Raw genomic sequence first — 15,817 nt, forward strand, 5'->3', positions numbered from 1 at the left:
ATACAAAAAACATAGTTTTATAATAATTTATTAGTTATAAAAATATTTTGGGAGAAAAGTTTTAGATAATAACAAATTCTAAATACTGTACTATTTAAAACCATTGCCTAGCACTTACAGATTGAAATAAAAAAAAAATCCAACAGTGGAAACGTCGTTGTAACCCACGCCTTTTAGTTCTATACAGACTCCCGAACGCAGTTCATCACTGGCCGTTATAAAGCGCGCGCGTTCGATTATTTCAAATATGGAATCCGGGAATGGATTCCAATTGATGCGCGAATTCGAATTTAGAATCGAATGTTTTCGAAATGGAGTGACAGTTTGTGTTTTTTTTTTTTTATTTCCCAAATGGTTGCTATTGTTCGAAGACCGGGTGGGTAATGTATGAAAAAAATAAAATGTCTTTCAAAATGTAAGTTTTAATGAGAAATTTTTATTATTTGAGAATTGATCAAATCGCAACTCGTCATAAAATATGTTTTATTTTTTCCTTATGTCTACTTTTTAATGTTGTTGCAAATAATAATTAAAAACGAAAAATAAAATATACATTTATTATTGTTTAAATAATTATTTTTATTCTGTAGGGCTTCCAAAAAATTATCTTAAATTATAATATACACTTTCAAAACTTATTTACTTATTTTAAGAGGAAATACATAGTTTTTACATATTGTTTTCAGAAATGTATAAATATTTTTCATTCAATTGTTTAATATTATTTAATATATTAATATTATGTATATATATATAGAATATTGGAAAAGAACAAGAAGTAATGACTTTAAATTATTATAAATTTATCAAACATTACTTATTAAGAAATAAATTGGATGCAACAAACATTATATCATAAAATTTTTATTTAAACCTTATCGTACCAAAAATAAAATATTTATTAGAAATAAAAAAATGTAGCAATGAGAGTAAAATTCATACATTTCTATTAAAAAAAAAAAAAACTCTACCAACAAACGAAATGCTTCTCTTAATTGTGTCATTTTTGTACAAAAAACGTATGTCATTATCTTATCAGAAACTTTAAATAGCTGTGGTTTAAAATACTTATCAGGAAAGCGGACATAAAAATGTTTTATGAAAAATACTCACAACACTCGCCTGACGTTCGTCTGCCACCCAAAACGAGGTTTTATATAAGCGAAACCTTTTTGGAAATTCTCTTTTATTTTGGTAAAGCTTAAATTAATTGAAATATATATAGTAATTAAAAAATAAAGATAAGAGTTATATATATATATAAATATTTGCATGCATTATGTAACAACATTCCAACGTTTCATGTCATTAGCCGAATATTTGGCAAGTTTAGATTGTGATTTTTACATCACTGCCGCATTGCATACATTTTTATCACATGTTTTATTAAGAGAACGCTTTTATGATATAATTAGTTTATTTTATAAGAATAAAAATTATCAAATATATAAGTTTTGCTATTATTTATTATTTTTTTTTTAATAAAAGAGACAACGGCATATATCAAAAGGAATTTGTTTAAAACCTTTTTATTCTTAATTGTAATTTCATATCGTACACAAGTTCTGAGAATTGATGAGTTTTAAGTATTTCATAGTTATTATTTTTATAAATTGTTTTCTCAAAGATATCCTTTAATATTATATATCCCGACGCTATGATGTCACCGGTTTTGTCATCACTATCACGAGTATGCCCAATTCACCTAGGTCATGTCTGTTGATGAGAATTGCATTGTATTAACGATTAACAACTGTACTCTTAACAACTGTATTGTAGACGACTGTACTGTTAAACATTGTACTGCAATTGTACTCTGTGAGGCTTTCAAACAATGGAAACGCCTGACGATTTAATAATAAAAACATGACATTGACAAGCTTTAAGTTTAACAGAAAATACATATGAAAAGAAATCCTTTATAATAATTTGTTAAGATATATTCAATGATGAAGCGGGTTAATTCATACTTTAGGGGGTATTCTTCGTATTCAATGGCCCCCTGAACCTGTTGGGGAAACACTAGTATATAATAAATAAATTTATGTCTCAAGCTTAACACTGTAGGTCAAGATTAATGCCAAAATAATGCCGTCCTGTTATAAATGCCATCAACTTTGTAAGAGGTTTATAATATTACCTCTATATAAGAGAACAGTTAGGTTTATTCAATTGTTATCTTCGCAAAAAAAAATCGCATTGTAGATCACATTTCTTCTTATCAGTGTTGAAGTCATCAAAGAAGATAATAATTTGGAAACCTTGAGTGTTGCCATTTAAAAGTTTCCCGTTCTTAAAATTCAAACTTATAAACCTATTAAAATATAAGAACTTTTTATTAAATTTAAAACTTTTTTTTTAATTTAGCAAAATCTTTTAGTGTCGTAGTAATTTTAAGGATACCTGTCATTGAAAATATAAAAAAGATGTTCGATTGAAATTAATAAAGAAACAAAGATATTGTTTTATACAATCAATGAAATTTAAAAGCAAATCGTATGATTTATATTTCTATAATGAAACCATACAAACCTTACACACATTATAATTGACTTATTTTTTTTTATAAAAACCCCTTTAATAACATTATAGAATATCTGTTTACATAAATGTATTAAAATTCATCACGTTTGTTGTCGATAAAGATGAGTGAGCGTTAATTATTTGAGCATCAGAATTTCAGCCAAACATACATATTACATACAAGACTTTACATAAATTACGATTTGAAGTAAAAACCGCAAAAATGTAAACCAACCATCAATTAAATTTCGAACACTGAGCAGACAGTGGCTTGCATCGGAATAGCGCTTAAGTGTAAACATACGTTGACGGATTTATTTACTTTAATGTAAACTAGATGGTACCGTTGCTAAAAAATTTTTGCTAAAAATTACTTCACAAAGGTGGGTGGTGACCTTCTAATGTGGTATTTTTAAACACATCTTTAACACCACTCAGTTCGCGAACTTTGGATTTAGTTGTTTACACTAGTATGTCAAGGATGAAATGATTGGATTGGATTTACAGATTAATAAAAAATACAGAGACATTATGACGATTGAGTAAAACTATGAGCTACTCTATGTTTAACTCTCACTTTTAGTTTTGTCTTCTTGTAGTTAGAAATGTAGACGGTAAATCAAAAGAAAGTAACATTGATGTTAATTAACTAATTGCCGAAACGAATATCTTATGCAAAACTATTTTATTTCAGGAAATAACAACGAGTTGGTGAAAAAAAGCCATTTTAATGACGAAAGCGAAATATCTTTTCTGTGAGCATAGAAACATTGTATCCTTAATAGTTGCAATAGGCATTTATTAATTCTTGGAAGTTTTAAGTCTGTTAGCGGAGGCCGGCGTATTCTAGAAAATGAAGGAAATTAAGACTTGACATATAAATATAGAATGAATGAAAATTATATATATATGTACATAAACTTAGTTGAGTTCGGTTGTTTTGACAATAGCATATATAAAAACTATATATTTTTGTAGAACATTATCTTTTCAAATTAATTAATATTTAGCATAACTGGACATACATACATATTTTTACTTTTACCCATTAAAAGTATCTTGGCTAAGTTTAAACCTCTGTTCTGAGTGAGACCCGCGCTCCCATATGAAGTGACATAGGTCTGCTTGAATATTCAGGTTTCTGTATTGTAACCTTACCAACGATACAAAGATAATATGTTAGTACTTTCCATGCCGGGATTTGAACCTGCATTCGATCGTAGCATCCCAATAATAAAATTAACTATACGTATACAAGGTACATCTAATACGAAGCGGACATTGCGTCGCTAAAGCGTTTAATTTAATTGCAATTTGCAATTAATTTCTGTCTATTCTTAAAAGTGTATTGAAACACATCTATTTGTTTCAGGTCGTTTGAGCAGACCACATGTGATACGCTGCGATAATCTTTAAACATTTTTTTATGCTAATTTTTCATATGTATCATTTTGTAGCAAGTCTTTATTTTTTTTGTGATTCTTAAATGTAGTTTGTATTTAAGCGAAAGTTAAATGTATTTAAATTATTTTATGACATCCATGGAGGCGGTGTGAGGTGACGGAAACTTGCATAATTGTAATAAAAAATGGCGGTTTTTTATTACATGTTATGGTGCTGAGTGATGATGAAAGGCTTCCGTGGTGTTATGGAATGTGATATTTACATTTAATGACGTTTCATTTAAATATTAACAAGGGTGAAAATATGAAAAAGATCTTGGTAGTAACGAACTTGACTCCTCATACAATCGTTTCTGTTCTATTTGATTTTTTTATTTAATCATTACGGTCTATTCCTACCAGACATGCGGCGTCACAACAACTTCAAAGGTCTCAAGATGATAAACTTCAGATTCACCAACAAGGTTCTGCAGAATGAAGTAGCGGAAGCCTTCCTCAATATTCATATCCAGGAGTTAGAAGCTAGACATAACGTTACCTTAACAGAAGATCAGTTCAATGTTAATACACAAGTCAATAGGGTTACGCGTAATAGTCAAGGGAATAAAGCATCCGTGCTTTATTCCGAAAGATCTATAAAGATGTCCAGAAAAGATCTGAAAGTAGGTCGTTGGGTTAAGATTAATGTGACCACAATGGTCGCGGAGTTCTTCAGGTTGCCGAGAGAGAACCTGGCTATAGTCGTGAGAGTACAAGACTCGAAAAATAGACTGAGTTTGGGAGTGCCACATCTCAACTCGGAATCAAATGCATTGGTAAGTCGAATTACTATTAGTTTAACTCGTTAACTTTTACTATCATTTATTTCAACACTGACATATAACTTCAAACTAAACCATGTTTATTTAGAATAAGGGTAACATTATTTAACCGATGCCAGTATTTAACGATTTCTCTTGAGCCTCTATAAATATCAATTATATCGTATAGTGGTAATAAAAGGCACATAAATTATCATTTTAAGAATCGTTATTTTCATCTGTCTACGTATTGAATTGGCTTATAATCGGGTCAATATGTGGGTCAATCGAAGACGTGAAAGCGATGTATGAATGCACAGGCACTGCTAAATTCCAACCAACAAATATACTAGTTTTGCCGGCGGGTCCGCTTGCATCTAGTCTAGATAAGGTATTATTTAGAAAATCTATAGTACAAGTCGAGAGAATTCTTCCGAGTTTAATGTGTATAAGGTCTATTATTGTTATTGGATTTTATGGTGGTTGAAGCGTGTGGATTACAAATTCAATAATAATGTTATAAAACGTGTTTCAGCTCATTGTATGATATAGTTAATGAAATTTTGTATATCATTTGTATATAAGCTGACAGGTCAAGTTACTTTAAGTCTACCTACAAACAACATAACAAAAAAAATAATATAATAATTAAATATTATACGTCGCAACTGTTCAAAAAAAAATATCGTATTTACAGATAGATGTCTGTAATCTGCGAATGCTGTATGACCTAAAAATTGGCGAAATTTATTTTGAGAACTCTAGTTAGCGACGCACATTCAGAACATGTTTATCGTTATTCTGAATATTTATTATTTATACAGATAACCCAGTTAATAATTAAATTTTAACCTTGACAATTTGATTTTAGGAAACGGGTCTGCTAAATGTTATTTGAATATTATTATTATTTTTTAAAGTTAGGTACATATTTTAGAATGGTGGGTTATGTATTTTTTTTTTAACAAAACCTCTATTGTTACAGATGCCTTACATAGAAGTAAGTCTAAGGGATAATTCGCACAAAAGAACCCGAAGAATGATCGGGATGGATTGCACGGAGAATTCAAAAGAGGCCAGATGCTGCAGGTACCCTCTCTCGGTCAACTTTGAGGAGTTCGGATGGGATTGGATCATAGCGCCTAAACAATACGACGCCAATTACTGCAGCGGAGAATGTCCATACAGCTTCCTACAAAAATATCCCCACACCCATTTAGTCCATTTGGCTGCTCCTCAAGGCAGCGGCGGTCCTTGTTGCGCTCCAAGAAAGATGAGCAGCATTTCCATGCTGTACTTCGACCATGATCTTAATATCATCTACGGAACCATACCGGGCATGGTCGTAGAGAGCTGCGGCTGTTCATAGCGACAGCGATCTTCTGCAGTACGGCCTGCAATCGGACGTTTGAAGGCCCGATTCACTTCTTTCGTATTTAATTTACTTGGGACTTTAAGTAGTGTCTCTATTGTGATACAATCTGTCGAAGACTGTGAACCCTTGTGATGTGTGTCGTGAGTGTGACTATGTACATTTATTAGTACATCTAGTATAATATTTTCCTTTTCTGATTTTTGTTTATCCCAGTATAGATTGGTTTGTTAGCTTTCCTAAGACTACATAATATATTAATCTATAATGCCATTAATTTAAACGAACTCTACTTATGTACTTTTAACTCATTTATGTGTTCTTGGTCTTATATCCAAAAAAAAATGTATAGATTTCTTTATTATTATTTTTTTTGATCAAATCGTATTATTTTCTTGAAATTACGGTAAGTGTGGATATTTGTATTGTAATAAGATAATTCTGATAAAACTATCTTGTTTCCAACAACATAACTTTCTATTTCTGAAGTGGCATTTATTTTCGGAATAGATCTTAAATACTAGCATGTAAGGTATATTTTCATTTGTAAGTAGCTAAAATGCAACACGGGCACATTTGTTCGATCCGATCAAAATTCATAATATTTTCCATATTATTATTATTCCTTTAAATTTCTATAGGACGAGTAACTGCCAAGAAAATAACAATAGCATATGCAAATTCGTTGCACACAATGGTGCCTTTTAAATTTAAAGGTTTGCCCTTGGGATGAGGTTTTTGAACTAACGTTCGAAAACAATGGTTGTAGATTCATATAAAAGGCCTATTTGTCATTACATATGAAAAAATGTTGTTTTCTGATGTAACTTATTATATTCGCTGACAATCTGTGCCCGTGTTGACCGTCTGTTGAACTGTCGAACGTGTTGTTTGAGTAAGGTGCCTAACGACATTTTTATAAGAAACATCAAAATTTATACATAAGTAGTTAGTTTTTCTGTAACGTCTGTGTATTTCTAATATATTACTCGTAAAAAAAAATTCTCTTGACATGTTTCGGATCTCGTTCAAAATTTTTATTTTTTTATATGAAAATGGTTTTACTAGTTTTAGCGGGTGGTGCTTAACTGTAGGGTCTTTATAATGTTTCGGTGACGCCAGCACCTACCCTGTTAATTGAAGCGTATTATATTTAGTCTTTGTAAGTTATAGAAGTGTTCAATATGAAAATTTTCAAAATTAGATCTCATTTTGAGGCAGCCGTTTGATTTTTTTTGGTTTGTCGTCAAGATCTCCCGTTGCGTTTGACATTTTTATTTTAATTATTATTATTATTATTATATTATTTTTGAGTTTTGCAATGGAAATGTTTCTCTACAAACATTTTAGTTTTAAGTACAATTGTTCTTCCTTCCGTAAGTCGTTGAATGATCAAAATTTAACTAACAATCTTGTGTCAGGAATTTTGGAATAAATTTTCAATCTACAGTTGATTTTTATTATCGTGTCTATAAACAACAAACATATACAAACGTATAATTTTTTCTGAGAATATTTTATTAGTAGGTAGGTACCGTTTTTTTTTTCTCTACCTTAATTTAAAGCGGTTATCTTAAATAAATGAAATATATCAGTATTTCGCGGCTGCTCTCACAGAACAGACACTATTTATTTATATATAAACTTTAAATTATTTACACATTCTGTTCGTCCTACTTTACATTAATATACTCAACGTTATTAAAATACAATCAAAAAACAAAAAAAAAAAAAATTATATATATATAACAGAAAATACACAAGACCCATTTACAATAACATTTAGTTAAGACAGCGGGAGCAAGTTGGACTAGTTTACCCAAATACAAAAAATAAACCTCCCGATTATTATTATTTTATTTTTTTTTACATTCCATCTAAAAGTATTACATAAACGTTGGCGCTAATATATATATAAATTATATCGTTACGAATAAAAGCCAACATTTCGAACACTTCAGTCTAATATATTGCTTAGTCGATCCAAAATATACACGAAAACATTCTATGTACCTGTATCGAGTCTAATAAAACAATTCCTTTCGTTCCGTACAAATATAGTTCATGGCATAATGTTAGTGAAACGAAGAACGGAAAAAGGTTTTTTTTTTTATTAAAAATCTATCACCTAGAAGATCGTGCGTAGAGTGGATTCAGTCTATATTAACTTGGATGGATTACTGTATTCCATAGAAAGATAAAAAAAAAGCACGCATGAATTTAATGGCAGTGTCGATGGAAATAAAAGAACCTAATATAAAAATTAAACATCACAGTTATTTTAAACCTAATAATAAAATATTTTTTATTTTTTTTTTGAACGCCATGTTTCCGACAGAATTCCGATAGTATAGTAAGGTCACACAGGAAGTAGTCTATTTCTAAACGCTAATTATGTACAGTACCGTGTACGGCGTCACGAATGAAACGAACGGTCGAAACACTGAAACTTGAGCCGTTATATTTAAATAGGATCACAGTGGAAAAAGTGATTTAAACTTACATTTACATCTAAACTATAAATACATGTTATAAAGTCCACGTTATGGCAAGTTTCTACAGCGCTATCACTCGCTCGTGACACTAAAAACTCTAAGTTCATAGAAAAATTATTTGCCTATACTGTACATTACGTTAGAGTCACTATCACTGGCGAACCGACAGGTGCTCGTTCAGAAACTGGGTTGCGACACAGTCCTCTGGTTGCCGGTCTGCGGTTGATAGACATCGTAGGAGTTGTGCGGCTCGAGGTGGCACACGACGTTGTTTTCGCCGTTAAGTACAGCGGCTAAGGCCCTCATGTTCTCCTGGGGCTGATAATGCATCAGTCTTCCGCTTTCGTACGCGTGTCGCGGGTCGTATGGCCGTTCCATGGCGTCCCATTTGCCGTATTTCCCGTAATGCTCGGTTTCGTGGTGGTGCCTTTCGCCGGGGCTGTACGATATCAGAGGGCGATGGTCCCCGAAAAATTTGGAGCTCGTGGACCCGTGGTGGCCGGGGTTCTGTCTGCAGTTGTCCGGGCCGGAGTTGTCGTCGGACATATCCGACATGAGCGTCTCGTTCCTTTCTATTTCTTCGTAAACGGGGTCGTCCTGTATCACCCTGAATTCTTCGGATCCTCGTCTGTATATTCTTCCTTGTTGCGACGCTATCTCGGAGTATGTGTGGTTGACGTTCTGACTTCCGTGGTGATGATGTTTCCGCCTGTTTTCATCCTTGTAGTGTTTCCTGAATATCATTTCCTGGCTGCCGGGGGAGTGTTGGGACATAAACACGTGTGGGTTCCTGAAGTCGTGGTTGTAACTCCTGGTGGTTTGGTATCCTTGGTGATGGAGAGGGGATTCTTCATCTTTAATGATGTGCCGAGGGGATCCTGGTGCGATTTGACCTTCACACTCAGTATACGCGTTGTGCAGATGATTCTGTTGGGCCAATTGACGAGACAATGTATCGTGATGAGGTAACGTGGCCGCGTTCACTGGGTGATGTTTAGAAGAGGTGTTCTGTGAAAGGGATTCGATATCTTAAGAAGTGTTATGTTTTCAAACGTATGAAAAAACATTTAGAGTAAAAAATCGTAATAGCTAAAGACAGCTCAATTTTTTTCTTATCATTGATTTGTTGACTGAAAGAAAAAGGTATCTATGAAACTAGATGAATTTATCTCATATGATAAGTACGTGTGTTTTTGTTTTGGTATCTAGCTAATGGAAATGGCACAAAATAAAATAGAGGCTCATGACGACGACGGTCGAAATGACGGATACAAAGAAATAAACCGTTGATTAATTAGAAGGAGTCGGGATGGGCTAGAATGTGCTTTAAGGTGATTCATGCAATGCTATGTTAGGTCATGCAGTTAGCGCACCTAAGTAAGATCTCTAATAACCGTCACCTGAAAGATACATACATAACATTAAATTGTACTAAAGTAATAACAGTATAGGTTTTATCGTAGTGTTTTTGACGACGTCACTGGTATTTAATACGTTCCTGCTCAATGCCTTACCTTTAAATGCATTAAATTATTTCTTTCAGAATACCGAGATCTTACCAAAATGCCGATAATTAAACGTAAAACACTCTATTGCCGCCCTCCCCTCACCTTCCAGACATTGCTTGTATTCGCCATTAGCGCCCAGTCGTTCGCGCCAATCGACGCCGCCATTTTGTTGGAATAACAAGATGGCGACCGCGATCGAAGGTTCTGGTAATCGTTGGGCACTTCTATATTGTTTCTGTAGCTATGCATCGATGCGATGCTGTGTGAGTGTGAGGAACTATGAGGTATGTTTTGGGGCGTCGGTGCCCGAACGTTCCTTATGTCTTCGTTCCCGTTTGGAACATATAATGGCGCTGTCGGACGAATATTCCATCGAGACGCCTCCGGTTGTAAGTTGTAGCTCTACATAGATAGAAAAATACATAAACATACATATATATGATCACAGTCCAAAGATACTGAAAAGATGCTGAGAGATACGACAGTGTCCAAGATCACGCATTACTTCTAGAGATAGGATTTATCTTTGCGATATAATATTTTAATATCACTGATCGTAATCAATATTAAAATTACCATATCTCATAAATAACTACAAATCTAAAACCACCACACCACTAACGAAGAGTTATTTCGGAAGATATTGTATTAGTAATTCGTGAAGCGTTAGTATGTTAGTTACCCAGGATAATAAAATAAAGTTACTTACCGTAGCTTCTTAAACTTAAACAGATAGAAATGTTAGTGACACAAACAACACATGGTTAAACGAAACAAAAACTGAGCTGTCTTCATCATTATTTGAGCGTTAAGGCCAAGTGGTTGGTGGTTCGTACGTTAAATCCTATCTCTATATATAATGCGTACCTTGTTGGACGTTCTGTCTGTATCCTTGAGGGTATCTGCCGCTGCCGTGGTTTAAGGGATTCCGGAGATGGGTCATGGGAGCCGAAGGTTCCCTATCGGGAAGGTTGTGTGGGAAATTGGAAGAAGCGTTGAGTGTTGGCCCGAAACTAGTGGATGGACCGAAACTTTGGTTCTCTTGGGAATTTCTACGGTTTCTGTGGTAGGAATGGGCAGCGGCGGCTGCGGCTAGCGTGGCAACGGAAGAATTGTTGATGACGTTGTTGTTGTTGTGATTGTTGTTGTTGACGACTACGTTAAGATTGTTGATCACGAGATTGTTCGTCATCGACGCTGACACTGAAGTGCTCGCTGAGTTCTGTCGTTAATTTTACGTCTTAATATATTTTATAGTTATCTCAGCCCCTCCACCCAAGTATGACGAAAATGTAAAACACATTTGTTTAAATGCAGTAAATAAAACCTCCACAAATAAAACAGTCTACACGTGTCACAGACAAATTCCCACGGATATTTACCACTTCGTCACCATAGACGCGCGTCACGCACGAAGTATTTTTTGTCTTACCTGTATCTTCAGAACTACACATAATGTGTTTGCCGCGCCCAATATAATTTTAAGTAACCATGTTTTAAAATATTTATAATACATGCGATAGTATTGAAATATGTATAATGGCCATATGTACTCTTACGATTTACACATTATAAATCAAGTTTGAAATCCTAGACCCTACTATTGGAATCCTAGTAGGTTATAACTCGAACTTGTAATGTATAATGGTCCTAATCTGTCTAATTATCGACCATGTTTATTACCGTGACATCTCTCGGGTCCAGCGCGTCATCGTCGGGTTGGTAGCGACGACTTTTGAGTGAGCCCTGCCTCGTGTCGTGAGAAGTTGGTTCTAGCTGGAAGCATCGAGACAGCCACGGGTGACGACGACACACTCGCCCGCACTGAGACCGGAACTGAGGAGTTAATAGTGATTTTATTTGGTAGTTCATACTGTATATAATTGTGATATATATAAATAAAATTAATGTTATATAACATTATTTCTCTATATGACTTTCTGAAGATCAGGTGGCAAATCAATAATTTTATTACAGGTGAGGTCAAAGACACTTGTCAAAAGATTATATAGAAATGATTTCATGTCACAAATCACAGAGCTGTAGAGTACTCACAGTTTCATTCTTCAGACAGTGGAATATGAATATGAAGAGTCCTTGGAGGGAGTTCAGTATCGTGAACACGTACGCGAATATAGTAGTCTGCTCGTTGAGATACAGTAAGCCGAAAGTCCAAGTCAAACCGAGGATCACGGCCAACATTATCGAGCTTTTAAGCCACACCCTGCGGAAACATTGTTCAATTAGTCGCATTAATTACGTCCAAACAAAGTTATAGCAACGCGAGACGTACTTGAACTTGTATAAATTAGAGTTGTCTTTTGATTTGATGGATACATTAGTGTGGCGACACATCCTGTTGATGACCATCCCTAGACAGATCCAATTCGCCTGGAAATATAAAAAGTTTTGATTGTTAGGTTAAAAATCTTTTTGGGCGGATAAGAATTTATACTAAGATGTTTGTCAGAGAAGTTATTCTGAATTAAAATCAATAGCATTATAGCTTAACCGGTGTACAACTGGAATGAGTTATTCTGGAGGTTCAGGCTCAAATCCAACTAGTATCGAAGAATTTTTCATTCTATATTATTAACATAAATTCTTATTCAAGTAGTAACTACACATTGGTCTTATGTTGAGAACATACAACACTAAATGCAGTCGTACATAGACCTTAAAGCTATTTAAATAAAGTCCATTTACCACAAGCACGACGATGACGGGTCCCACGAAGCTCATTATCAACATTCTATCAGTCGTTAACCAGCAGTGATGTTGGGTTCCGTACCCTGTGGGGTAAATTGAGGCCGACACAAGTACTATGACGGCCGGGGACAAGTATGCCCCCGTATAGTACCAAAATATACGAGGCCTCTCTGGCTCAAAGACTTCTACCAACATCGCGTAGAGGTGGAAGCCTGCAAAGGAGAAAAGATAATATGAGTATATGTTTAGATTATGACAAGATTTTTGGCTGCTTTGTGTATTTGGGCTAAATAAAAACTTGCCGGTCCTAAAATTCTATATATATACGTATATCAGATAAAAATTTTAAACGGCGTCGTTATATCCAAATAGTCATACTTATACTTAATAACCACATATATCTAGTACAAAATAAATTATCACACACAAACATAACAACATAGTATTTCGTTAAATAATGTTGACGTTGTAATATTTAAAAAAATAATTAATAAATACTTCATAGATTGACAATGAAACGACAAAAGAAATATAAAAAACACGTTAGTAATATTCACTGAGATGTTTTGCGCACGCGCATACCTTCTAGGAACATCCAAGCGAAAGCTGCCAAAAAGAAGTAGTGAAGTGCGCCAGCGACCAGTCCACAGAGAACTCTGTGAGATGTAGATTCAAGACCCAGCATCAGCACCAGTTCACCAGCCAACAGGCAAAAGCACAGGTGTTTGTGAATCAACACACGCTCCGACTGAAAATATTGATATATATATATGTAATAACCAATAACAATGTTTTTAAATAAACGGTATTGAGATTTTAATTTCTATTTTGCCAAATAAGCCAGCGTGACCTTCGACTATATAACGATCAATTTATAAATTATATTTTTTTTATATTTTCTTAGATAGTTTGTTTTTTATAAATTAGGAATAATTAATTTTTTCTATGGTCATTAAAGTGAATTGATAATAATAATTTCATATAATGATAATAATTTATTAGCTTCCTATTATTTCCCTGTATGTGCTAGACCGTAGTATCAAACCCACCTTCATATTCCTGACGCAGTGGAAGACAGCTATAGCCGCGATCAGCGCCACAGATGACACCCCACAACCTACCATCGTAATCAACCTGAGTGGTAGCTCGTGAGAGAGCGGTACCACTCCTCGAACGTCCATAAGGACCGCGAAGTTGGTGAGATGAGAACAAGCACAGCCTGTGTGAGTGGTATTCGACCATTCGACGTGACAACCCTCGGATGACCAACCGCTGTGTAGAAAATATAATTTTCTTAATAATATTGTTAAAAAAAACTGGCCAATGACATGCAACCCTAACTAACCATAGTACTGGTTGAGAAGCTCCTGTACACTATATAGGAACGAGCACGAAAACTGTGATAACTTTAGTTGTATTACATTTATTATAAAATGTGAGCTAATTTAACTTAACAAGTGTTATGTTAATATTGTTACTGTCTCTGCATGGATATTTTGATCTTTGATCTTGATTAAGTTAAGAGCCACTCGACTCGACAGCACAAAAGGCTACTTCGCGTATTGTATAGTTTGCTGGATACAATATAGAAGTCTAGAAGTCTTTTGTTAATTTTCAATGACATTTAAGAACTTTTCAAGATCAAAAAATGTTTAAGTAATACTTAAAGAGTAATTGTGAAATATCGGTGTTAATTTACTCACTGTAATGTGTAGTCCCAAAATACACAGACGGGATTTGTAACATTCTCAATTTTCAAATGCTTCATTGTCAATCGCACCATCTGGGACAGCTGTATGTGTCTGCCATTCCCGAGGCTGGCTGAGATCACCTGAAATAAAAATGTATGAACTAATAAGTTTCATGCGCCTCCTCTCGTGAACAAAATATATACTCTATTTTTTACATTCCAGATATATAATTGCTCATACGATGTTGGATATTATTATACAAAACATAAGGATATTCAGTTGGATAGCAAAAATATGATGCGGCAGCGAACAAAACTCTGGAATATTTTACCAAAATAGTCTTATCCTCGATAATACAATCTAGTACAGAGCAAAATGTTCCTTTACCCCATACCTTAGAGTTTAAAACTCGTGTGACATTTTTCTTTTCCTTTTCTGAGTTAATGCTTGTGGTGCCATCTGTGGAGTAAGCTGCGAACTGTGGACTCTTCCCAAACGTTGGAGGAAGAATCTCTTCTAGACGATCAAACGCGAAGAACACTATACGGACCAGGTCTATGGGATGGTTGTCTGGAATTTACGGTGTTAATTGTATGATTTAAAAGATTTTACAGTATTTATTAGGAAATTATTTAGTATTAAGTTCTAATAAGTTAATGCGTAGCAATAACCTGATATTACATTTTTTGCTTATTATCAAGGGACATTTAAAAAATCATATTTCGTATTTTCTTTTATATAATTTTGAGTTTATATGTGTTGGCTTTGATAATCAGATTACCAACCAAGTAACGCAAGTTTGGGTATGGTGATAGTGTCCTCTGAAGCCTTCCATTGTTCCTGAGCTATCGCTGACGGGAACGTCTCATCTTCTACATTCTTGACTTCAAGTATTCTCACCGAAAGACCTGAAGAGAATTCAGTATAACCAGCATTAACATAAGAAGATATTGATTTTGGAAAACTTAGGGCTATCAAGACAAAATAATTTAATTAGATTCATACGTACAAATGTTTTTGACAATTTGCAATATAGTCTTCTCTTTTGTAACAGCATCGGCAAGTAGAAATGCATTTTCTTCCAATTGAGTCAATAGAGCGCTTGCAACTCTATTCTGAGCATCCGCACTCAAGTCCGACCAGGACGCTCTTTGACTTTCTTCTAGAAGATTTGAACCTAGAAATGAAAAAAAATAATAAGAAGATTTATATCAGAAGGTAAAATATGGCTTATATTTTATTGTAATTATTTGTATCAAAAACCGTTTATGGATATTTTTTGTATAGTCTAATATTTTGGATAAAAAAAGTTATTG

The 15,817-nt window shown here is 34.0% G+C and overlaps 2 protein-coding genes across 8 annotated transcripts in view; one reads left to right on the plus strand and one right to left on the minus strand.

Annotated features, from left to right (window-relative positions):
- Nucleotides 1-206: 206 nt before the first annotated feature.
- LOC116775966 (growth/differentiation factor 8-like) lies at nucleotides 207-7,547 on the plus strand. Of its 4 annotated transcripts, none has more exons than XM_032669037.2 (3): nucleotides 207-415; nucleotides 4,329-4,741; nucleotides 5,712-7,547. In XM_032669037.2, the coding sequence occupies exons 1-3, from the start codon at nucleotides 388-390 to the stop codon at nucleotides 6,093-6,095; spliced, it is 825 nt and encodes a 274-aa protein (XP_032524928.1). In that variant the 5' UTR covers nucleotides 207-387; the 3' UTR covers nucleotides 6,096-7,547. The 4 variants fall into 4 exon arrangements, with proteins under 4 accessions (XP_032524928.1, XP_032524927.2, XP_032524929.1 ...); XM_032669036.2 differs by having other exon boundaries at nucleotides 207-376; XM_032669038.2 differs by having other exon boundaries at nucleotides 208-415; nucleotides 3,896-4,741.
- A 142-nt stretch (nucleotides 7,548-7,689) lies between these two features.
- Nucleotides 7,690-15,817, minus strand: part of LOC116775959 (latrophilin Cirl) — a 149,557-nt gene continuing 141,429 nt past the window's right edge. For 2 of the 4 annotated variants that reach the window (XM_061524258.1, XM_061524259.1), the window contains exons 13-24: nucleotides 15,511-15,678; nucleotides 15,287-15,409; nucleotides 14,896-15,071; nucleotides 14,514-14,641; nucleotides 13,860-14,082; nucleotides 13,393-13,558; nucleotides 12,808-13,022; nucleotides 12,395-12,492; nucleotides 12,157-12,325; nucleotides 11,785-11,937; nucleotides 10,204-10,503; nucleotides 7,690-9,601 (exon numbers count right to left, since the gene is read on the minus strand). In XM_061524258.1, coding sequence (XP_061380242.1) covers nucleotides 8,771-9,601; nucleotides 10,204-10,503; nucleotides 11,785-11,937; nucleotides 12,157-12,325; nucleotides 12,395-12,492; nucleotides 12,808-13,022; nucleotides 13,393-13,558; nucleotides 13,860-14,082; nucleotides 14,514-14,641; nucleotides 14,896-15,071; nucleotides 15,287-15,409; nucleotides 15,511-15,678 — 2,750 coding nt within the window. In that variant the 3' untranslated portion in view covers nucleotides 7,690-8,770. Of the gene's footprint in view, nucleotides 9,602-10,203; nucleotides 10,504-10,968; nucleotides 11,324-11,784; nucleotides 11,938-12,156; nucleotides 12,326-12,394; nucleotides 12,493-12,807; nucleotides 13,023-13,392; nucleotides 13,559-13,859; nucleotides 14,083-14,513; nucleotides 14,642-14,895; nucleotides 15,072-15,286; nucleotides 15,410-15,510; nucleotides 15,679-15,817 lie in introns of all 4 variants that reach the window. The other 2 variants (XM_061524261.1, XM_061524260.1) reach the window with 2 other exon arrangements.

The sequence above is a fragment of the Danaus plexippus genome, chromosome 24 (assembly GCF_018135715.1).
Source record: "Danaus plexippus chromosome 24, MEX_DaPlex, whole genome shotgun sequence".
Taxonomy (NCBI): Eukaryota; Metazoa; Arthropoda; class Insecta; order Lepidoptera; family Nymphalidae; genus Danaus; species Danaus plexippus.

What these genes read in the sequence shown, in the direction of transcription:
- LOC116775966 (XM_032669036.2), top strand. Translation starts at nt 301, where the DNA reads ATGTTTTCGAAATGGAGTGACAGTTTGTGTTTTTTTTTTTTTATTTCC. An exon ending in TGCTATTGTTCGAAGACCGG is followed by an intron (nt 377 to 4,328) that starts GTGGGTAATGTA and finishes TATTCCTACCAG; the next exon opens with ACATGCGGCGTCACAACAAC. An exon ending in ACTCGGAATCAAATGCATTG is followed by an intron (nt 4,742 to 5,711) that starts GTAAGTCGAATT and finishes CTATTGTTACAG; the next exon opens with ATGCCTTACATAGAAGTAAG.